At 37.8% G+C, this 25,477-nt stretch overlaps 1 protein-coding gene across 2 annotated transcripts in view; it reads left to right on the plus strand.

Moving 5' to 3' along the window:
• The window catches only part of SrpRalpha (signal recognition particle receptor alpha), a 71,033-nt gene that overhangs the window by 5,081 nt on the left and 40,475 nt on the right, over positions 1-25,477 (plus strand). Inside the window, exons 2-6 of one of the 2 annotated variants that reach the window (XM_067122686.1) lie at positions 1,125-1,322; positions 1,488-1,674; positions 5,045-5,083; positions 5,275-5,348; positions 14,087-14,236. In XM_067122686.1, the coding sequence (XP_066978787.1) occupies positions 1,125-1,322; positions 1,488-1,674; positions 5,045-5,083; positions 5,275-5,348; positions 14,087-14,236 (648 nt within the window). The remainder of the gene's footprint in view (positions 1-1,124; positions 1,323-1,487; positions 1,675-5,044; positions 5,084-5,274; positions 5,349-14,086; positions 14,237-25,477) is intronic. The other variant, XM_067122687.1, reaches the window with a different exon arrangement.

The raw sequence follows: 25,477 nt of genomic DNA on the forward strand, positions 1-25,477 counted from the left end.
ATTGAACATCTGTTAGGGATGGTAGCCCTTGATGATGATTTTCTTGAAGGTCTCAGGATATTTTGTGGCTGCTTCTGTGTCTGCTAGTGCTGCTTCCTCAGTTAGAACTGCTTCTGGAAACGATGGAACCCCCCTTTACTGGCCTGGAAACCTTGAGGAGCTGACAATGGTCCTGCTTGTTGCTCCTCCTCTTCTCTGGTGGGTATGTCGAAGCCTAAGTGGTCTGCTTCCTGTCCATCGGCACCTTCCGTGCTGCTGCCTTTCGTAAGAGTCGAAATCTGCCGGTAGAGTTGTCATGCCTTCTCACAAATGATGTGGTGTCAAGGGGGATGTTCTTACGGCAGACATTTATCCAGTACACCAATGCCGACTCCATCTTCACGATGGTCTTATCTCACACTGTAGAAACTGTTTTTGCACTACTGAAGCAGCTAACACTCATGGCCTTTCTTATCTCCGCCTCTTTCCTCTTGATGTAGCACATGGTACTCTCATTCACACCAAAATGGTGGGCTACAGCTGCGTAACTCCTGCCTTCTTTCAACATTTCCAGAAGTTTTACCTTCTGGAGCGCCGTGACCTTCTTCTGGCGCTTAGGCTCTTTGCCTTAGAAGGAGCAGGACGTTTAGGAGGCATCTTGGGCACGATTCACAAGGATTCACAGATTAACACTGCGAACAAAGACGTAGAATTACACAGGTACACACGAAACACTATACCACAGTACAGTAATGTAGAGGAGCATGAAGTGAGCTGGCAGAGATCTAGCCTCCGCACATGCATCTCAGAGAAAGTCTCGGGGGTAGACCCCTTTTTGTTCCAGATCTACCTTTTTGTTATGGATTGAAGTTTGGCCGGACCCTACAATGTCGAGGGTAGGCCATGAGAGATCAGGGCAACATGCCAAGGGCTACCTGCATTATTCTTTTGTTTGTCAGTCAGTACACAGCTAACACATGCATAGTGTAGTAGATACTCCCCATTTATGCAAAGCTATAGTTTGTATACTTAGGAAAAATACAAATTACTTTTTAAATTTATTTTAAGTTTGCAAAGCGTTGCAGCAATTGTTTATGATAATTGTCTTTTTGAATTTTTATGTGAAATATGGCCTCTACCTACAGGAAAGAGGAGGGTCTGGGATATACAGTCATGGCAGCCTGGCTATCAAAGAACAGTTAGATAATGAATTTGACTTACTGTTTGTTGCTGTTTACCAGAAGATATTACAGTTGTCGTATGTGGACAAATTTTTATCAGACATCCAGCGTGAGTTTCGAGAGCGATACAGAGATGAACTGCGACATGGGTTATATTATCAGGTACAGTCCAGTGATTTGAATGAGTTTTATACTATATGAATATGAGTGTATAGCATATGTTTCTTCTTATTAGCTTTTCCTATGCACTATTGGTAAATATATTGAAAAAGACTCAATTTTCATGCTAAGTTTTTCTTATGAAACTTGTCTTGTTTTTGTTGGCAGAGTTTTGATTTCTCTAGCGAATATGAGAGAATTCTTCGGCAAGCAGAGGAGACTTCAAGAATGGTAAAATTAGAAGTAAAGAAACCTCGAAGCTTTGAAGAGTCGGCAAAATCTAAGAAAACTGTCTCTTCCATGATTGAAAAAAGAGGTGGAGATCAGCCAAGAAAACCTCTGAAGAAAAAGGAAGGTGAGTGTGCTTATCGTTTAGTATTTCTTTCTCGAGAAAGGACCAATTATGACTGCAGAGACAAAGATGAAACTCAGTTTTACCTTCAGGTAAAGATAAGTATAGTTTAAAGAAAGGTGAGTAGCACAATTGACTTGTTGCAGAGAGATGTTTTGTGTAGGTTTACAAACATGCTGTGATGGTTTTAAATTATTTAGAATGAATCTTGCCTACTGTTAAAGTTAGCTTACTTCTTCGTGCCGTGCCACACGATCGGCATTTAAAAAAGAATGGTGCTTGGCTAACCTGCTAGGACTGTCTCTGTAATCACCTGTTTCCCACCAAGTGGCATTGGAATGTTTATGTTCTTGTCAGAATTATTCATGCCATGTCCGTATACAGATGATGTGAATCAGTGTTAGTAATACTTTTGATGATTTCTGGCTGATTTTCTCGTGTACGGTACTACTGTATGCTTGTTTTCGGGTTTGCAACATGTCATCAGCAACAAACAGAGAAGAAAGCATTAGGCTGTATAGGAAAGAGTTTGTGGAAACCAAGTTTTTCGGTTGTGCATGATGGCCACGTGTGTGTTAGCCTAGCCGGTGAGGCATGAGTGAGGTTTTCTGGTTGTGAAGATGAGTGATCTGATGAGATGATGAAAATTTTGTGAAGTATCAGGAGATGCTAGAGGCTGATAGATTACATAGACAATAAGTTAGGGTAGACCGTAAGCCTATTCAGTCTTTTCCTTTTCCTTTTATCTTCCAGTGGTGCTTCTCCTCCCTCTTTAGCCTACTTGATAGCCTAGGTTAATTCCTCCCTCACTTCTCATGCTCCCTATGAGGTTCATGAGAAAAATAATAGGTAATTGAGAAATATTTCATTATGGTCAGAATTTGACAATATGTATTAGGGCAAGATTGCTCCCCCCCCCCAGTGATTGACCTTTTATCGGTTTCCCCATGCGAGAAGAGAATGTGTTGAAGCTTTGGCATCTGTCTGTAGCCCGCCCTCTGAACTGCCCTAAGTCTGTTGGTCTTCTCCGCAGACAGGGAACCAGGGTGTGTCTTGGGATCAAGGTCTGTGCCCTTCGCCACCCCTCTCAACCGTCTTCTGGTTCGAATTCAATGTGTTCTCCAAAGGAGTTATTTGTTAGTTTAGTGCTCATGTTCACCGGTTCATGTACCATCCATTTTAGAGAAAGTGATAATGATATATGTGAACTGGTAGACTTATTTAGGGATACAGACGTTTTACATTTACTTCAATAGTTTCTGACTAAGTGTCAATTCTGTTATCATTTACTCGCCCTGTATCATCTGCTCCCCCCTCGTACTCGGTTTTCCCTCTATTGCCACTTATTCGTCACCTTGTGACAATTGTTCCTATTTGTAATAGCGGCCCTTCCTCTTCCACTGCTCATTTATTTAGAGTGAGTTAGTTTGGTGATGGAACGGCTCTCACTGCTCGGCAATCACCTCGTAAGTGTTGTGCAGATGGCTCTGACTGTCATAATGGTTATTTGTAACATCATGTAAGAATCCTCTAACTTCCTCATCCACCAGCCATCTCTCTCCAGCCGTCCAGTACTTGCTACCAGCATTCTGTGACGTCATTGTTGGTGTTCCTTGGTATGTCAACTCTGGTATTTTTCAGCTCACCATCATCCGTAGATTGCCGTTTTTCTTCCATTTCAGTTCTCCCTTTAGACTTAAGAGATTTCAGCCATGATTTGGTTGATTCCCCTGTAATATTTAAGTGGTTCATAGCTCGCGTTGTTCCATTTCCACTTCCTTTTGCGAGGAAAGTGTTGACCCTTGAACAGAAATTAGAAATTGTTGAGAGAATGAAGCAAGGTTGGACCTAGGCATGTATAATTGAAGAATATGGCATTGCCTGGTCAACCTTGCCTGATATTAAGACTTCCCAGGACAATCTGAAGAAGTATGTGAGAAATTTCGGATCTATGAAGGGGACTGCAGCCAAACCTTCATGGTTGGCCACACCATTGACATTGGACTTTGGAAAAAGCCATACTTCTTCCAAATCCTGATTAGGTTCTCTGAATTCTTCATCGTCAGGAAACAGTAAGGAGTCATCCTATTTCTCTTAGGCTTCCAGCTAGCCCTTAGCCCGGAAGGAAGGCCTAGGGGAAAAAGAAGGTTGGAGGATGCCGAATTTTGCAATTCTCCTCCTCCTCTTCCAGGTGGGAGCAGTAATGAAGAGGCTGACCGGTTAGTGAAAGTAGGTGCATTGGTGCAGTAGAATTACTTTCAGGATGTCACCTTTTATGCAAGGATTTCCTGCCAAGAATCATAACTTTTGTTAAGATAAAAGGCAAGAATGCTGTAATGGAACAGGTGGGAAATCTTCTTTGGAGGTATAGCGGTATGCCTAGGAGTTGCCTCGTACGAGTAGTTCACATTAAATTTATGCAGGTTTTTTATGACGGCTGAAAATTAATTGTTCCTTTAAAATTAATTGTTCCTTTAAAAGTGAGACACGTTAATTGAATACCCAGATCTGGAGGACCATAAACATAGATGGCAGATATGTACTTGCCAAAGTCCTTGGTGGATTAGGTGCTTATGATTCTAGTGGCACTTATAGATATGTTTCAGAAGTTGGTCTTTAGCAAAAAGATCTAGTTTTCTTTGAAGACCAAAAAGATCTAGTTTTCTTTGTACCATTTTTTAATACTCATTTCAGAAACTGGCCTTCTATAAAAGGTTTGTTTTTACTTTGTTTTATACTTTAATCTTTATGGCCATAGTTCTATTTTAATAGATTCTGCTTGATTTTTAAATATCAGTGTTTATTACATAAGATACAACCTAATCATATATGCCTTCATTTGGAAATACATACATGAATGTAATTTTATCCATACAGTATACAGTCATTTATTTTAATTGTTTTTTCATTATATTTTACAAGACAGCATTTCAAAAGCACTTAAATAATTTTGCAACTGTATTTCATAACCCAAAATGTTTATTTAGATTTACTAGTGTAAAAACTGGAATAACTGTTCATTGGTTGTACTGTGCATTAGTATTTAGTATCTTAATTATTCAAAGAACAATGGTGTGGAAATTTAATTATCTTAGGAACATATGTATATTGCAAATACTAAAGTAAATTTGTTTTGCTTTACTGGGTATGTCAGGCATGTTGAATTTGGATGAGGGACATGGCAACATGGTATGACCAAGGTTTTTCCTGTGAAAATAACTAAATTTGTAGTTTGTTTTATTAAATGTTACATTGTATTAAGGTATACTCTACTCATTACTTCAAACTAACAGTGAACATTGCTTTTAATTAATTCATTGCATGTACAGTTTAACATAAACACTGGTGATGGTTCTTGTAATCTGTGTTCCAGGTAAAGGGAAGAAGAGAAATGGTGAATGCAATAATAATAGTAAGTGATAATCTGATTATATTACCCTACTACTCTATATTCATTAGGACTGAGTTATGTTGACTTATATCATTATGTTTTTGATTAAAGTTGATATATTCTTATTCTTAGAAATATAAAATATATACTTGAAATGCATTTTGTGCAGGTAATATAAACTAAAGATCCGTTTTACTGATTTGTGACTGCAGGCAAACAGAGCAGGATTGAAGAGATTGAGGATGTGGAGGAAGAGGAGGAAGACATAAACGAAGATATAGAAGATGTAAGTTCGTAAATTTTTTTTTAAATAGGTAATTAAGGTGGTTTGATGGCTGTGATCAATGCATTTCCTATAGATTTCTCCAATGTTTTTCATAATTTAGTTCTCAAATTTTTTGTTATTATGGGGTCTTATAGAGTGACAACTTATAAAACACTGTGTTAGAAAATCACAATTATGTACTTGATCCTTGTACTGTGTAGGCAACTATTGCTATATGACCAGTTGAAAATTTGATTGCTCTTTTTGTGAAATACTCAGTATCCTATTCAGGGTCTCTAATCCAATTCCCCTCTGACTCCTTATGCAGTTTCAAGACTTTCTTTTTGTATTTTCTGTTTAGTGGTTTAGTTCTAAAGTTTTTTTTATCAGGCTAAAGATATTCCTGTGAACTGTACCTAACTTAATATATTTACATTGCAAGGCATACACGAGTACATTTGTGATCATCTGCTGGTCATGCCTGAGTGTGTGTGTGTGACTTGCTTTCTCTTTTTAGGAAAATCATTCTTTGACAGTGCTGTTTGCCTTCAAAGGAGTTAGCCTTATGGTCTCACTGGGGCTCTATAAGACAGACCAACTAACACCAGTTATGTCATTTAAGTGGACTTTAGGCTGGAAAGCTCTTCATTCTGACTTACAGCAATTAGTTGGAAGATCACTGTTCACCCCTCTTCCACATGTGAAAATTGGGCACAGGCTGGTCAAGCCCCGCCATTACTTGCCTGGTCTGTTGAAGAAACTCCACACCAAAGATTCCTATGCTTTTTTGACACCAAAGATTCCTATGCTTTTTCATCAAGAAAAGTGGGTGGGTTTGAGGATTAACAGCAGCTACTACATTAGGTTTTCTCACATCAGAATCTGTTTTTTGATAGTTTAACTGTTATTGTCATCAGAGGAGTGTATAAAAAAAAATTGACTAGTGACAAAATGGCCCAGCTTCTGAGAAAAGAGTTCCCGCTACCCAGATTAAACCTGTCTGGTAAATTCATGTGAGGGGTCACTTCCCCTCTTCTATTCATGGTTCCCATAAACTTCTTCAGTCTCACAGTACAGTAGGAGTGTTTCTCTGATGACCACTTTGTAAACTTAGAAACTTTTTTGAAAAATATTGCCAAAAAAAGTAATGCTGAGCTACTGTAAAAGAATAGAGGATTTCCTCCCTAACTGGTCCTCATTCCTGTTCTGGAATGAAGGGCAAGTGACAGCGAGGCTTGCAGGTGATGAAGTGTTGTCCCTGTCTAAGGGAGCAAAGTTCACTGATCTGGGCTCCTAACACCAAGGCTGTCAAAAAGGCTCCTTTTTGAAGCATTTCGGTTGTGGTTGCACTGGGACCACTGAATTGAGGGGACGACAGGGGTTGGATAAACTTATTCAGGGACTAGTTAAGAGAGGCCCTTGCAGGAGCATGTCTTTATAGTTCAAAGGACTGGAGAAGGGAGCTACAACAAAAGTGCAGCCTTGTGTGCCATAATTGTGTGGCAAGGTGCTTGCCCTCAGATAAGTGGATTAAAAGATTTAGAATGATTGCAATTGTAATTTCAACCACACACATTCCATATGACTGGTATTGTGGATTAGATGAAGTCCATAGTTTCTGCACCAGGTACCTAGCAGTGTTAGGTGAAGTCTTCACGGTGTACCAGAAGGTTGCAGCTCAGGAAGGAGGATGTCTAGATTACTTTCCCTTGTTGCTATCCAATGGATAGCAGTGAGATTAATTTCCTCACCCTTGGTTGCAGCAGAATGAACCAGTGATTGTTGGCCCAATTTGATACTACTACTAGGTAGGTGGTTTCATTGAAGTTTAGCAGTTGGATTAAAACCTTCCAAATCTGGGACAGTGGAGGAAAGAGGTAGATTGCCCTACATTTGTTCCAAACCTTTATGAATGCATCTCTTGCTATTGCCTGAATGCCCAGGTTTGGAGTTTCATAAACTGAAAGTCAGTGGTTCTCCCATGTCGCAGACAGTTCTACCTCCCTATGTGGAAATTGGTTGGCAATCAGACTGAGTGACCCACCAGGTGAGTTGATGACAAATGCCACATCCTTGCTTGAGCCATCCACAGGATAGAGAGAATGATTGCATTGAGAGGAGCTGAGCAGAAGTTTATTTTTTTTTTTTTAGCAATTTTTTTCTGTCAAGTTGTCTAGGACTAAGTTCAACAAAATCAATGTGACACCTCCTTGAAACTGATAACCATCTCTCAACTACCTGACAATCCTTTCAAAGGCCTCCTCAATGTATCAAGAGGCATGGCTGGGGAGTTAGATTGGTTTGTTTGGTGATAGTATCTTTCCAAGATACTATCACAAACAATCGTGCAAGCTTAACCCACTTTTCCCCTGTCTGACCGAACAGTCAAATACTATCTTAATAGAGTTTTTGCTCTGTCCCTTTTAACACCATGATGTGCCAAGAAATGACAGTCTTCCTCTGTTTTAAAACATTCCACTCTCTCTATGAATCCCCTATCCTCCTGATCCTTCAGGATTTTCTGGTAGTTTTCTAGATACTGAATGTCCTTCTGAATCATATGGGAGTTTTTGGGGTCCAGCAGTGGTCTGGTACCAAAGGTGCTGCTTTTAAGAGGTCAGGCTGTACCTCAGTCAATATGGCGTCTTGAAGAATAGAAGGACTTTTTATCCTCTTGATCATCTCTCCAACCAGATACAGAAAATTTGCAGAGGAAAAAGCAAATCAGTGGAGTATTCTTTGATATAGAGAAGGTATGTTACCTCACATGGCAGATTAACATCATAAAACAGCTTGATAAGTTAGGTATCAAAGGTAAGATGGTAAAATTTATTAGAAGATGATGTCTTTCATAGAGATACTCAACATAAAAGGTGGAAATAAAATATCGCCTCTATTTAAACAATAGGAAGGAGACCCTCAAGGAAGTTTACAAAATGTGTGTGTTTTTTTTGTAGATATCAGTAAGATCATAATGCAGTTCTGACTATTGTCAGGAGTTCTCTCTATGTTGATGATTTTGCCATCTACTGTACTGCGCATGATCAGCAAATAGCAAAACTATACATCCAGAGAGCCATTGAAGCTGTCACTGAATGGGCATAGGAGAATGAATTAAAATTTTCTGCTACAAAGACTGTTGAACGTAGTATGTTCCAGCCGTAGAAGAACTAAAGAGATTCTGTAAACTTTAAACGTGAATGGTATTATTCAGCCTTGTAATAATGAATTGAAGTTTATGGATTAATATTTGACAAGAGACCCCCTGGGTCTCCACACATAAACTTCTAAACGGACTAAGTTAGAAAATTGCTAGATATTTTAATGTTGGGCAGTCCCTGGTTAATGGTGGGGGTTCCTTTCCCGGTTGAGCGCCACTAACGAAATCACCGATAATTATGGTAATAAATGGCTTTTACGACATCGTAAGCGCCAGTAAACTGCTTATTGGTGCCATTAACCACACATCAGTGCCGATAAACCATTTAACGATGCCAATAAATTGCTTACCGATGCCAATAAACTGCTTATTGATGCCAAAAATCGCTTACCATCGCCAAAAGTCTGGTTAACGACGTTGTTAGCCAAGCACTGTAGAATTGGAACGCCATTAACCAACATCACCAATAAGTGAGGACTGCCTGTAGTTGAATCCAGTTTTAATTGAAGGACAGATAAAAAATCCAATTTGTACTTGTACAGTGGTTTTACTAATTTAATTTTTGAGCATGGCTGCCAAATTTATTCTAGTACTCATAAAACTGAACTAAAACAAATTGGATTTTATACATAACAAGGATTTATGTATATAGTGTGGAGCTTTTAGAACCTCTCCTGTGGAAAGCATATATGTGGACACTGATCAAATGCCTCTTAAGTCTAAGAATAGGAAGAACTGGGACTGTTTTACATAAACTGCTGAAAGAGTTCATCATCTGATCTTATTAAATATGTGCTTTGAGAATGTATGAAAAAAATTGACTAGTAAACCTTTCTAAAAACATCTCAACGAAGACATCATAACCCAGAAATCTTTATCTGAGTTGGTAATGAAATCCCTGTGCTTAGCCCTTGACAAAATTCATCAAGACTATCAGGTTCTACTCAGATGGGGGGGTAGGCATTGCAGTTCTGCATTATGATGGGTCCCCTTTAGCAGAATTGTCCAATAATGCTTCAGTTTTTAGAGCTGAATTAACAGCCATATTAAAAGCTATAGAACTTTTGAACAAAACATATGGCAGCAATTTCATTATTTACTCAGATTTGTTTTGTGCTATCATAGCCATTAGACAGTTTAGCCCTCTCACACAACTACTCAGAAAAATCAGGGATGGATCTGCTGGTTTGCATTGCATCACAGATCAGTACAGTATTGTTGGTGGCTTACCCATGTTGATATGAGAGATAATGGCGAAGCAGATGCTGAAACTAAATATAGAACAAACAAATAGTATTTATCATCCCTCAGTTCCTTGTACTGATATGAAATGGCCTATCTGGTCAAAAAACAAAATGGCAAAGTAAATGGACTTTTTCTCTGAGAAGAACTTAAATCAGTTGACTTGTGGTCATTATCATACTAGAGAAATTGTCGAGTTGAGACTAGGGTAAGTAGACTGAGGAAAAGTCATAGGCATTTAACCCACAGGTTCATCCTGGAGGGTGATAGTCCACCAATGCATGTGATCTTTTTTAACCAGTCCCTAATATGTAGATGAGAGAACGCAACATAAAATTTCAGATTCCATAGGAGAGGTGTTCAGTGATGTTAATGTTGACAGTGTTGTGGATTTTTCAAACCTATTGGCATCACTTAGGATATTTAACTATTTTCATCTGTTATTAGATTATATTAGTAATTGCTTCATCATTTTTATCTTTTAATAATTTTATATCATAGATGGTACTGTGTAACTGAATGGTTTCAGTGCCAGGTCATCAGATCAAATTTCCATAATTCAGTCAATCAGTCAAACAAACATTAATCATGTTATGACAGCAAAAATTTTTACAAGATGTTTATTTGAGAATACTGTAAAGCCATAAGAAGAATCTGAGGAGTCAGATGGCAGGGTAGAATCACAAATGATGTCATGAGGAAATTATGGAAGTGCCAGATGTAGTTGAAATAATGATGAAAGGGAGATGGAGATGGCTTGGACATATACCTGTTTGGCACAACCCCTGAAAGAATAGTACATTGTAGTGTCAGCTTGGGCTCTGTGTTCACCAGAAAAGTTAGAAGACTTAGTCCTGTTTGGATGAGAACTATGAGTAAGGAACCTGGAGATGATTGGAGATTTGTGAAAGATTAATTACAGGAAAGACTGAGTGCTAGAATATCGCAGAGGCCCTTTCCATCTTGCAGTGATGATGCAGGTTAGGAAGCATCAAAATTAGTCTCAGTAGATATGCACTTTATCATTTCATAATATAGTAAAACTTAGTGATTATATTCAGGACTATTATCAGGAGGAGAAGTCGTGAAATCTTCAAGTTCTGTCTTAAAGATAAGCCTTGGTTTAATATTGCATGTCAGCTTGCCTACCATGAAAAAAAGAAGTTTATCATTTGTGGAGGAACAATTGATCAGTCTCTTTGTGGCGTAATTTCATTGCTCTTAGAAATCAAACTCAGGTTGTCTTTTAGAGAGGTGAGAGAGGTTATAATGAGTATGAAAGAGATCTTGCTTTCCAGTGGTGATGTCTCTCAAATTATCCGTCTTTGGAGTTGATTCAAGAATGCCTTCTCTTTCAGAAGCTGACAGAACTGCTGTATAGTGCCCTAAACAGAAGGCAGAACTCTGGGGTTGTCTGTGTGAGCAAATAGTGTAGTGAGTCCTTGGTGCTGCCTCAGTTATGCTTTTCAGAGCCGAAGTTGTGTTCAATGGCCTTCAGGTCTAGAGAAGTCAAAATTTTGCTACTGGGTTTTGACACTTATGGCATCATAGACCCTAATGGGATCTTTCCCATATATTTTAAAAAGATTGGTGATTTCATTGCTCCTACGGTTTCTTCATCAGCTCTTTGTTGGGTGAGTCGGTAGAGCTGCAGACTGGCACTTGCTGGGCCGGAGTTCGATTCCCCGGCCGGCTGATGAAGAGTTAGAGGAATTTATTTCTGGTGATAGAAATTCATTTCTTACTATAATGTGGTTCGGATTCCACAGTAAGCTGTAGGTCTCATTGCTAAGTAACCAATTGGTTATTAGCCACGTAAAATAAGTAATCCTTTGGGCCAGCCCTAGGAGAGCTGTTAATCAGCTCAGTGGTCTGGTAAAACTAAGGTATACTTCTACTGTTTCAGAAGACCAGTTGGACTTGCAAGTTTTCCCTGTTTGTAAGTAGGCCAACTTAGCTGCATTACCTAAGGAACTAAATCCATCCTCACATCCCTCTGAATATAGGCCAATTTCAATTACCCTTGTTTTATCTAAGGTATTTTAAAATCTGCTCTCTGAGTGTCTTTGTAGGTTTATTGAAGATAATAACCTGCTACCAGCATTACAAATTGGGTTTTGTGAAGGGTTTGGAAATTGTGACACACTCTTTTCAATATCTGCTGTCTAGCTGAGTGCTTTGATGAGGGTGCAGAGGCATGCAAGGTCAGTCTAGATTTTAGTCCAGCCTTTGACTGTGTGAATCCTGAAGCACTTATTTACAAGCTAAAGTTATTGGGAATTGGGGACTCTTTGATAAATATTTTAAACTAATCTGTACAGTAAATCCCCCGTATTCACGTTCTCATGATTCGCAGACTCACGCATTCGTGGGTTTCTCTGTGGAACATATCTAGCCACTATTTGCGGAAAATTCGCCTGTTCGCGGTATTTTTCACTGAGAAATATTCACTAATTACTGTATTTTCATATAATTTTCATGAATAAATACACTTTTTGTGATAAAACTATTAAAATACTCGGGTATATGCATTTTTACAGGGTTTTTCTGTGTTTAAACTATCAAAATGTGCAGTTCTAAGTGTTTTTTAGAGGGGTTTTAAGTATTCGCGGATTTTAGCCATTTGCGGGGGCATGTGGGACGCATCCCCCGCGAATACGGGGCGTTCACTGTAATCGGCAGAGCCCAAAGGTTCTTTGTTGATGGCCATTACATTAGCTTTATTAATGTCTTTTCAGGTGTTCCTCAGGGTAGTGTTCTTGGACCATTACTGTTTATTGTTTGTACAGTACTATGACAAGTGGGAAGATCTGGAAAAGAAATTTGATTGGATATGCTAATGATTCTACTCATCTAGCTGTTGTTCTTTCTCTGTGCCTAAGGTCTGTGGTTGCTTTCTCTGTGCCTAAGGTCTGTGGTTGCAGAACCCATCAATAGAGAACAACACATATTCATGAGTGGACTAGGCTTTTGGGCATGAAGCTTAACCCTTCTAAAACTCAAAGTATAATAATTAGTTGATCTAGAACACTTTGTCTTTGCATCCAGCTTAGCTTTGAAAGGTACGGTTTTAAATGTTAGTGAATTTTAATGTCTAAGGTGTAACTTTTGATGAGATTTTGACTTTTGAGAAGCATATATTAAATATTGCCTCCCTTTGTTTCTCAAAAAGTTGGTATCTTGCAGAAATCTTTTTTAGAATATTGCCAGATGAGGTTATTTTATCTGTTTTCACTCTTTGCTTCCTTGTTTTGAGCACTGTCCTTCAGTGTGATCTTCCAGTGCTGACTCTCGCCTCAAAATCTTGGATAGAGGTATGTCATCAGGCAAGTTTATTATGCCAACTCTCAAGGTTGACTTGTGGCATGGACTCAAGTGAGCTCATTATGTTTGTTACATAACATGTGCTACAATGACAAATATCCTTGGCACTCTTCCTTACTTGACCTAGCTGTTTTTGCTTTCAACACTAGGCAGGCTACTGCAGCAAATAGTGTGATGTTTTCTAGTTCCAGGTTTAATACTACTGTTTGCTAGGAGTTTTATCTTGGCTACAACTAAATTTTAGAATAGTTTACCTAGTGTAATTGTGGAATCATCTGACATCCAATATTTAAGCAAGGAGCAAATCCATTCTTGCTCTCTCCTGATGTCTCCTGAATTTCAGATGTATTGGTTTGATTTTCAATTGCCACATATTTATTAATTTACCACCTTTACCTATAAGTAAGTAAGTATACCTTAGTTTTACCAGACCACTGAGCTGATTAACAGCTCTCCTAGGGCTGGCCTGAAGGATTAGACTTATTTTACGTGGCTAAGAACCATTTGGTTACTTAGCAACGGGACCTACAGCTTATGTCACATTATAGCGAGAAATTAATTTCTTCACCAGAAATAAATTCCTCTAACTCTTCATCAGCCGGCGCCTGGAATTGCCCATATTTAGTCTAAAGCTCTACCGAGTCGGCCAACAGAGGGCTTACCTTTACCTATAACTTTTCTCTCTTTCTACAGGCTAATGTCCCTTTGTATCCCTCTTAGGTTTATAGTCTTGTTGACCCTTGACATTTAGGGTTTTCAGCTGAAGATTTGAGATTTAAAGGAAGAAAGAAACTGCTAGTCACTCAGCAAATGAAATTAGTGAATTGTTAGTGTCATGGATATTGTCTTTTATGACAGCTTATTACTTTATGACTTTTGTACCTTTCTTAAAAAAGCCTTATTACTGTGTGACTGTGATAACATTCTTAAAAGAGCCTTTTAGGTAAATTAGTTTTTCTTTGTCCCATAAGATTAGTCAATTTTTTTATTATATAAAGGTTTGTATGTTTTAAGACCAATTTTTTCCTCTTAGGTTGAAGTGTCAGTAGTTAAGGAGAATGAAAGCTGTGAACTAGATGAGGAGGCTCTTGAAAAAAATAGAGAAAAAATGCGCAACAGGATGCAGCGCACTCCAAAGGCGACTAAGGCAGAGAAGACAAAAAGCCCTAAAGCTGTCAAGAAGGTAAGTTGAATGATGTTTTCACATTGCCTCATTGTAATTGTTTTCAGTTATGCATTGTAGATTGCTTGTCAAATGAAATGGAGGAAATAATCATGGCAAGATGATAGTACATGCATTTTTTTTCATTCAGAGAATGAGGCAGGCAAAGGTAAAGATCAGAAAGGAACATTTATTTACTTAATCAGTTAACTGTGAATTGTTATTTCTATGAGAATGCAAAGTGGCAACCTCATTTTAGGGTGTATCATTTTATGAAAATACTTGTGGCATCAACTGCATTTTTTTCACTTCCTTTTGAGGTTATCCCATTGTTACATATGAATTCATTTCCATAAACCTCTTTGTAGTGTTTATTATATGTCATAAAATGATCATATTAAAACCTGAAACAAGACTGACTTTGTACATTGACTTGGTATTTAACCCCTTCCCTCTCACATTTTTTATCCCAACTTCCAGTCTTTATGAAACATATTTTTTTATTGTTTATATCTAAAGTATATGGTAAAGTGATAAATCACCTCAAATATTTCTTAAAAAAAATATTTTTTTCAGGATAGTCTTCAACTATTACATAACTTCTCAAGGCCGAGTTTTCTTGGAAATTATAAAAAAACAAGGAAAATAACAAATAAAGAATATATTTATTGCATTTTCTTCTATATTTTTATTCTTTCATAATTCTTCAATATAACAACAAAATAATTACACATGATAAATGTAAAACTTTATAACATAACTGATCTTCAAAAGAAAATAAAAGGAGCAAATTTTTTAAAAAAAAAATCTTGCATTTATGAAAAAATGCAATATGAAAAAGTAAAGCCTGGTGACTAACATAGAAGAAAAAAATATGATGACAAAAATATAATACTTTCAATAGAAAATGTAAAAGGTTTCATTATCACAAGAAGAAAAAGATTCTTGCCTTTATGAAAAAGTAATAGAAAAGGACAAATTGAAATTGAAAGGTTTTACCTTCATCATAATGAATAATACTTTTCTTTCCCTATTACCTATTTCAGCTTTATATTTTGAAAATAAATGTATTTACTCCTGTACAGAACATAAAATAAAATAAATTCTTTCATCTTTTCCTAAAAGTTATCTTTCGTGTGATATATCCTAAAGCAAGGAGTTATACACAGCGCTACATCACACACTTAACAGCAGTACCTGCTTTCCTTCCTTAGCCTTTTTCCACTTGCATCTCGCTTTCTGCTACAAACTACACATTGTCTTGTGGGGTTACTTTTCTTTTCTGTAGGTGGCACGACATCTGGGAAGTGCCTTTCTGTAAGACGAAGAGGGTGAGGTACACTACTTGGTCGTCCTACTTTTGATGACATCATAGGTGTATGGTACTTTTTTATTGTCTCGTCAATCACTTGAAGACGGTACTTTAGAGCTGTTGCTTCTCCTCCTGATTTGAGATACAAAAGATAGGAATTCCACAATGCGAAGTCAACCATATGAAAGAATATTTTCTTGTAATACCTCTTTCTCCTTTTTCTTATAAGAGGATAATCCTGGGGACGTTGATTTACTTTGTCAACCCCTCCCATTGTGTTATTGTAGTCCATAACTAGTTTAGGCTTCTTCACCAATTTTCCTCTTTTTTCTCTTTCTACCATTTCTGTGTTATGGACTGTGGAAAGTAATACAACATCTTTCTTATCCTTCCATTTTATTGCTGTTACTTTTCTTCTTTTGTAAGCCACCATACCGCCTTTCTGCAGTTTTTCTCGTTTCAATCCAGAGGGCGTTTCCTTTCTACTAACACGAACAGTGCCATATACATCTGTTTCATTTTCTGTCAGTAAATCTGCTAATTGGGGAGAGTTATAATAATTATCCATTGTAAGGCAATAGCCTTTTTTCAGTAATGGCTTCATCAGCGTCATAACAATTTTTGAAGACACAGGAAGGTCTTCATAATCATTATCAAACATTGTTCCTTGACCTGTATAAATAACAAAATTCCAAACATATCCTGATTCTGATTCACACAACATGAAATATTTTATCCCAAATCTAGCTCTTTTTAGTGGTAAATATTGTACCCAACCAAGACGTCCTTTATAAAGTAAAAGACTTTCGTCTGTAGCTACATTTTGTGCAGGCGTGTACATACTTTTGAATTTGGTAACAATGCTATTATAAAACTTCCAGATTTTGTTGAGCTTTGGCCAAGGATGAGTGGCAGGGTCAAAATCCTTATTATTTGACAAATGCAAATACTGTTTTATTTTGCAAAATCTGCGATGTGGCATAATTTTAGCAAAAATTGGTGTATGTAACAAAGGCATCTTAGACCAGTATTGGCTTTCTTCAGGTTTCTTTACAGTCCCCTGTAGCATAATAACACTAAGGAAAATCCTCATTTCTTCCCGATATGTTGGATGCCATTTCGTTTTCTCTGTTTCTGATTTTCCACTCAACTTTTGTTCAGCATTCCTTGTTCGTCTCTGTGACAATAATGTCTAAAATATTGTCATCAAGAAATGACTCAAAATACTGAATATATGTATTTTCTTCATCATCTTCAGTATTATATACATGATGAATTATATTATCACCAATAAAGGGAAATGCAGGCTGTGGAGGAGAGGGTGGTTTATCATCCGAAATTGTTATTCTTTGCCAGCCTTGGTTATCAGGAACATTATCGTCATCATCTTCATCTGAAGTATCAGAGTATTCTGACATCATATCACCATCACTTTCGCTCCCTGAATCGTCCATTCCATCATAATACTCTGTATCACTGTCACTCTTGAAAATTTTGCTAGCCTAACCTATCCTTAAATTATTCAATTATGTGATCCACTCACCTGTTCACGTTGTTCTTTTTACTCTATGCAATCCAGCTTTCGACAACAAAAACCACAAACAGACTTACAACCCAACCACTATCGACCTAACCTTTCAGAGAGCTCTCTCTACCTCTTTCCACCATGCTTTCAACACTCCCGCCTCTTGTTTGTTTACATTTTTCTCCCTCCCGCCATTTTCATCCTGTGACGTCACTTCCTATGACGTCACAACAATAACATACTCTTTAAACATAAGGAATGCTATGCTATAAAAACATCTTATAAAATTAAACATGTGCTTTCTTTTTATACATTCTGTAATACTCATACACTTCATCAATGCAGAAAATAAAATAATGACTAACTTATAAAACTAACATACAATCACACTTATCTCCTTCTCCCTCCCCTCCAGCCTTTTCTTATCCTAATCCCCTCTAATCTCCATTATTCTCCAATTCTTTACCCTCTACATAATTCCTAATGCTTTCCCCAGAAACTCCAGCTTTGGTCAATACATCAGCTATTTGATGCTTTCCTTTTATCCATCTCACCTCACTTATTTCTCCAGATTCTATTGTTTCTCTTATTGCTGCAATATCAATTTTTAATCTCTTACTACTTACTCCGGTACTTGATTTTATTGCAGTCATTAGGGTTTTACTGTCAGTTTTCACCAGTGCTTCTAATTTTCTCCTCCTACTATCTCTTCCCACAAATGTTTGAAATATATCAATCCTTCTATGGCCTCCCCAACACTCAGAGCTTCTGCTTCAATGGTGCTTCAATGGATTTTCTGGATTTCCACCATATAGGGCTTCTCCTCTTACCATCTGTCAATGATATCACATAACCTAATTGAGTATGACCATCTTCAATATTCCCGAATGAAGCATCTGCATAGGCTTCCCAATAAATCTTTTCTTCTTCTAACTCACTTATTATCACTTCTCCCATTATCCACTTAGTTTTTCTCACTATCTTAATCAGCTTTCTCATATCTTGAGTCGTTCCTTCTTTAAAAGCTTTACTTAATTCACTAACATCATATGATATTTCTGGCACAGTATGTAGCGATACCCAATTCAACTGTCCTACCACTGATCTATATTCTGTTAACTCCTTTTGTCGTAATACTCTATTACCTGTAAATCTTCTGGCTTCTGGTTCTCTTATAGAATTTATATACTGCCACTGATTAAGACAAATTCCATTTTCCTTATGCTCTACTATTACTCCTATATACTTAAAACTTTTACTTTCTTGTTCTCCTACTTGTAATTTCCTTTCAATTTCCCAATTGTTTCCTTTAAAAATCCTTCAGTTCCTCCATAGCAAAAATCATCTACATGTGTACATAAAATACCATTCAATTTATTGTCTTTCTTCCAAAAGAATATATTAGGTTCTAATCTACTCCTCTCGCCTTTAAGCTCCTCCACCAGTTTTACCACCTTACAATACCATGCCTTTGCTGCATCCTTGAGCCCATAAACAGTTTTCTTCAATTTCCATAATCCACTCCAACCATCTTCACTAGGTGGTTTTAAATATACCTCTCGTTGTATTTCATCACCCTGTAGATATGCAGGTTTTACATCTAACGTATAACAATTCCAATCTTTCAGTTTTATTACCGTTAAAAAAAATTTTAAAATTTCGGCATTGCATGTAGGAGCATCTTTTCCCATTCAGCCATTTCTTCTTCAAAACCTCTAGCTACCAATCTTGCTTTACATATCCTTTCCCCACCTTTTACCTTTTCAGTTACTATCCATCTTGTAGATATAGCTTTTTGTCCAATGTCATTTACCTCCTCATATACCTTGTTTTCTCTCCAACTTTGTAGTTCTTTTTCTTTAGCTTCAATTACATTTCTATTTTCGAATCCTAGCAAAACCTCTTCTTCATCTTCAATTTTTTCTACATGACTATAATCTCTTAAGTCAACCCATCCCTTGTCACCTGACTGTGAGTCTTCTACATTGTATGAATCAGCCCAAGATTTGCTTGATCTTTTCCCTGCAAGGCTCAATATCGTCCACTCTTCTACTTGTCCTGTATTTTTGTTTATAGCTCTAACTCTATTTCCCTTTCTGAATTTGGGTATCTCTTCTATTAACTCACTTTCTTCTGTTACCTCACTTTCCCCTTCATCTTCCAATGTTTCCTCTGCCAAATCTCTTTCTATAGTCTCTTCTATATCAGCATTCCTTCTCCAGCCAATTATCATCTTTCCTTCCTGCTCATCTATATTCCCTTCCTTTGATGCAAGGGATTCATCTTTCACACTGTGTGTTTTGTCTACTTTAAGTATCTTCTCCTTTTCTGGTGATAGTCTTTGAATCCTAGTAACATGTATTCTCGCTACTTCTCTTAGAGAATCCCCATCTTTAACCACTACTGTTTTACCTGATACTCCCACTACCTGAGCAGGTCCTCCATTCATTTTCATTTTCTCTCTTATAGAATATCTCGTCTCCCACTACTGCTTCTTTAAATTTATGTTCTCTGACATTTTTGTTTAGAGCAATTCTTATTTTATTACAAGACTCATTTTTGATAAACACTTCTCTGGCCTTATGCATTGCATTCAGTGTATCCCTTACTATGCTTTCTTCCATACCTTTCTCTCTGCTTGCAGGACTTGAACTTTCTTCTCCCATTAAATTAGGCAAGGAAGGATTTTTCCCAAATACTAATTGGTTAGGGAGAAACCACCATTATTTATTAAGCAGTTCCTGGCACTCACTACCCATCTTAATGCTATGGACCAATCCACTTCCTCATCATCTTTCATCTTTCTTAAGCTTTCTTTGATTATGCCTACTGTCTTTTCACACAATCCATTGCTCCATGGAGATTCTGATGCTGTGGCTAATACTTTAATATTCCATCTTTCTGCCATCCTCTTTACTTTTTCATTTTGAAATTCTCCCCCGTTGTCTGATAATATTTTAGAAGGTGCCCCAAATATCGCAAACCACCCGTCAAAAAGAGTCTTTATAATAGTTTCTGGTTTCTTGTCTTTTATCCAAAAAGCCTGACAATACCTTGTTGCCATATCTACCATTACCAAGAACTTTCTCTCTTCTATCTCTCCCATATCCATTGCTACAACTTCATTGAATGTCTTACTCCAAGAAAATCCCACTACTGGTTTAGCTGGGTTTCTTTTATATCTTTTACATACTTCACAACTTGCGATTAAGTCAGTCAGTAACTTTTTTATTTCCTCTTTTTCCTTCTCTCCCAAACCGTCACTCCACTGTGCTTCTTCTGTTAGCTTCCATATTTTATCTCCACTTCCGTGGCCAAATTGTAGATGTAACTTCGTCATTGTACCTTAAATTTCCCTTTGGCTCTTTCCCTTCCACCCCTCCTCAAAATTGGTATTCTTAAATGGCCCTGTCTGTCTTCTCGTAACTTTACCTTCATTTCCCTAATACTTCTATTTTAACACAATTCTCTTTTAAATTTATGGTCATCCCCATTTTACTCATGGTTTTCTTACCTATTAACCATGGTACATCACCCTGCAAAATTTCTGTCTTCAAATAAAACTTTTGTTTTTCAATATCACCGGTATTTCCATTACTCCTTTCGACTTGTATGATGACTCACCGAAATTAAATACTTTATTAGACTCTTTCTTAGTATCATTCATTCTCCTCAATTCTTCCTGATTCAAAACCACAACAATGCGTGCTAGTCACAATTCCCCACAAACTGTTGACTTACATCCTGTGTCTAAAATTGCATCAACCTCTTCCCAAGATTCTTCTTCTATTTTGCTAACTTTTCCTATATAAACTTTTTCTTCTTCTTGTCCAGTTTCTGATTTCTTCTTATTCTGAAAATTCTGAGGACAATCTCTGGCCCAATGCCATTCAGATTTGCATATAGCACACAGTGTTACTTTCCTTCTCTATTTAAAGGATTTCTTCCACCTCTACCGCGATTCACCTTTCCCGATATCTTTGGTTTTTCCACCCTTTCCCAAAATTCTCACAACCTTCTGATTCTAACCATTCCCCCTCCTCTCTATTCCCTAATCCCTCAAATATTCTTTTCATTATTTGTGACACTGTTTTATATTCCAACTTTTCTCGACCACAAGCTGCTAATACCATTTGTTTTTGATCTTCTGTAAGATTCGATTGTTCTAGTACATGAAAACCTTTTGCTCCCCCTTGAAGCATGCTTTTCCCTAGTGCCCTACTACACTCTGACTCTGCCTTTTCATACCTAATTATAAAATCTCTCATCTTTTCACTAGATTCTCTTTCTATTTTAAAATAGTTTTTCATTTTACTGTAATTTTCCATTAACGTATCTTTTAGATACACTTCATCTAGTTTGGACAGGATTATCTTTGACCCCTCGCTATCCTTAAGTTCATCTCTATCTATTCCTTCTGTTACTTCTAAAGCTTTCCCTTTTAAGCTCATCCTTATCTCTATCCCCGGATATTCCACTTCTTCTCCACACACCACAAGCCAATCTTCGACTTGTCCTCTCCATCCTTTATAATTGCCCTGTGCCCCGCTAAATCTCGGACAGTCTCTTCTCCATTTCATCTCCCAAAGTCTACCATCAGATCCGTCCATTTTTAACGAACCACGCTCTGCTACCACTTGAAAATTTTGCTAGCCTAACCTATCATTAAATTATTCAATTATGTGATCCACTCACCTGTTCACGTTGTTCTTTTTACTCTATGCAATCCAGCTTTCGACAACAAAAACCACAAACAGACTTACAACCCAACCATTATCGACCTAACCTTTCAGAGAGCTCTCTCTACCTCTTTCCACCATGCTTTCAACACTCCCGCCTCTTGTTTGTTTACATTTTTCTCCCTCCCGCCATCCTGTGACGTCACTTCCTATGACGTCACAACAATAACATACTCTTTAAACATAAGGAATGCTATGCTATAAAAACTTATAAAATTAAACATGTGCTTTCTTTTTATACATTCTGTAATACCCATACACTTCATCAATGCAGAAAATAAAATAATGACTAACTTATAAAACTAACATACAATCAACTCTCACTACTCATGATAGTTATATCAATAATAATAAAAGAAAATCCACGAAAAACAATGGAAATCCTGCCTGATGAAAGGACGCGTCTCCAATGGCCAACTGGCGCCAAGGTAGCTACAATTTTCTAAAAAAAAAAGGCATTTATATGCATAGAAAACGGCTTTCTATAGTGGGAGACTAATAGAAACAACAGCCGAGTTTACTGGGAGTTGCTAGGAAAGAGATAACAGAATTTTGAGTATACTCGGGCTTACTGAAATATGACGGTTATCTGAAACCCGAGAATACACAGGGTTGAGCGGGAAGAGGTTAAAGGAATATTATAGGTAATTGTGAAAAAATAAGGATTGATTTAAAGGTAACTGTAGTTTTTGTAACTGTAGATTTCTTTCTGACTTTCGTGATATAATCTTAGATTGATTTTTCCAATGTACTTGGTCTTATTTCTTGGGATAACCTGCTGGTTGTGTGACATTTCTTGCTATCCTGTCTTTAAAATGTCATCAGCTCAGGATTTTAATCAGTACATAGTGTAGAGTGAAAGCCGTACTTTTAATCCTTTGGGTATACTGCATGTTGTTTCTTTATGTTTTACCTACATTCTGATGTGTTTTGCATCCAAAAAGTGGTGGTTCTGGAATGTAAAAATTTGCAATTTAGTACAAAGTATACGGTAGTGCACTGCACAGTAGTGATTGTAAAGTCCTGTATGCAATAAAGTATAGAGTACTGTACATATACTGTACAAGAGTAAAATACATTTTATTATACAGTAATACAGGTGTACAGTACTGTCATTTATACCAAAGAATGTATAAAAGATGAAAAAAAAAGTGAATTCCTTACCTTTATTTTTAAAACCCCATGCTGCTTAACCCTAGAAAAATGTTAGTGTGGCCACATGATTCAGGTTATTCTGTAATGTAAAAATTTACTATTGGTGTACATATACAGTAGTTCTGTAGGCAATAAAGTATAAATACTGTATTTTACAGTAGAATAATAAAATGTATGAAAATGAAAAAGTTAGGAATTCCTTACCAAATTTCAGTGATTTTCAAAGCCGTTACAGCCGCAGGCGAGGTTGTGGGAGATGTAGATGTGCATGTGTAGGGAGCCTGCAGTGATAAGGATAAAATTACTGGAGATTATGTGTACAGTACACTGTTCTGTATCAGTTCAGGTATTTCACAGACCTATGTTCAACAGTACAAAAATACCCTATAAAAATAAAATATGAATTCCTTACCTAATTTCAGCAATTTATAAAAGATGTAGGCTAGGATGAGGGAGCTCTAGTAAAGGTGCTGGGCAGTCTGGAATTAGAATAAAGCTTTATAGTAAATTACGTTATATTTTATCAAATGTACTGTACATATAACAATTTTTAACATAAACAGTTAAGAATTCCATACCTTTAGTGATTTGAAAGATGTAGGCTACATGAGGAAGGGTATGTAACAGTTACAGTAGAGGTCAGGGAAAAGGTGCTTGTCAGTCTGGAATGATAATGTACCTCTGCCAACTGTCGTTGCAGTTCCTGGATTTGGTTAATCAACTTGACTCTTAGGGAACTGTCCACCAGAGTCTTGTCTTCTGGGGACTTAGGAGTTGTAACACCTCCTGAAGGGAGATTGAGGGTGTGCTCTGGCACTGGCACTAAGGCAGGCTCCGGCAGAGGAGTTGACTTGGGGAACAGCTCATTGTTCATGATGGATAGAGTTCTGCCCTGATCAGTGCATTCAGTTGGTACTGGTAGTATCTCAACAGCAGGGCGGGAAAAACCATCCACTCCGGACGGAGAATGAAAGGGAGTTGGATCTCCTGAAGGGAGATTGGAAGAGTGATCAGGCTGTAGCTCTGCGGCAGGCCCAGGTCTTGACACTGGCTCTTTGTCCAGCCAAAGTGTACTGATCCAGCTGAAATCTGGTGTTCCGGCTCTGGCTTTGGGATTTTGTCAGGCCAATGCATACTGTCCCAGCTGAAAGCTATACAGCTGTAGGGCAGTTGCAGACTCTGGCACTGTCTCAGGCTCTGGCATGTTGAACAAGCTGCCTATACCTAGGGTAGCCGGCAGAGGAACTGGAGGTGTGCCAGGTCTAAGCACTGGTTAAGTGGTTCTTGCAGGGCACTTTTTATAATACAGGCAGTCCCCGGTTTACGACGGTTCCGGCCATTTGACGTTCGAGGTTACGACGCTTTTCAAATATATTCATCAGAAATTACTGGCTTACGACGCATGTTCGAGGTTACGACGATAAATGCGATCCGACGGAAGAAATTTGGCCCCAAAACGGCAGAATAATCATAATTTGAAGGTTTTTTTGATGTAAAACTCAATAATAATGCAGTTTATGTCGTTTTCAATGCACCCAGGGCATTAAAAGTAAGGTTTTCTTATGATTTTTGACGATTTTCAACGATTTTCCGGTTTACGACGATTTTCGGGTTACGACGCGCAAGAACGGAACCCCGTCAGAAACCGGGACCGCCTGTACTGTGTGTGCCCGTAGGCTTTGCACAAACGACAATATGCCTTACTGAAATCTCTTTCGGAGGGATGCTTCAGAAGGGCTCCCCCTTTGGCTTGGCCCAAGGGGTGACCTCTTAGCCATCCGGCTAGCATTGTTTTGAAATATTTTTGGAACCTGTATCCAGCATAGTTTACTCTCAGTCCAGGCCTGGCATAGGCATTAGCTGCCTTATCGTAGGTGATCAGTCTGACTGAATTGCTAGAGGTTGGCACTGTATTGAAAGGCGTTGCCTTAGGCACATGTAAATGAATAATGAGTAGCCATGCAAACAACTGTATGGAATGGAAATGGCACTCTGAACTAGGCAGAGTATAATGCCAACAAAATAATAAAGTGGGCCCATATAAGGCTCCAACTACAATAAGAGTGCCTCTATGGCAAGGAGGACACTAATAAAATTTGAGTCTTACCACAATGCATGGGTCATAGCCTACAATGCAGAAGTGTGAGTATTTGGACCACAATGCACGGGTCAAAAGCCAATAAATGCCAAGGTATAATTTTTGTGACACAATGTATGGGTCAAAGCCTACAAATGCAAAGGTAATTTGGACTCAAGGTATGGGTCAAAGCCTTACTATGCAAGGGTATGACTACTCCAACACAAAGCAGGGGTCAAAACCTACAAATACAAAGGTATAATTAACTTAACACAAAATATGGGTCAAAGCCTATGAATGCAAAGGTCTGTGTATTTGAATTTGTGAACTTGCCCACGAACATAGTGGTAACAGGAGCAGAGGTGTGATTATTTTACCTGAATGGTACGTATGTGTAAAACTGATATTCACCACAACATATTTTCGAAAAATGGAAACTACTCGCATCTAGTGT

The sequence above is a fragment of the Macrobrachium rosenbergii genome, chromosome 20 (genome assembly GCF_040412425.1).
Source record: "Macrobrachium rosenbergii isolate ZJJX-2024 chromosome 20, ASM4041242v1, whole genome shotgun sequence".
In the NCBI taxonomy this organism is placed as follows: Eukaryota; Metazoa; Arthropoda; class Malacostraca; order Decapoda; family Palaemonidae; genus Macrobrachium; species Macrobrachium rosenbergii.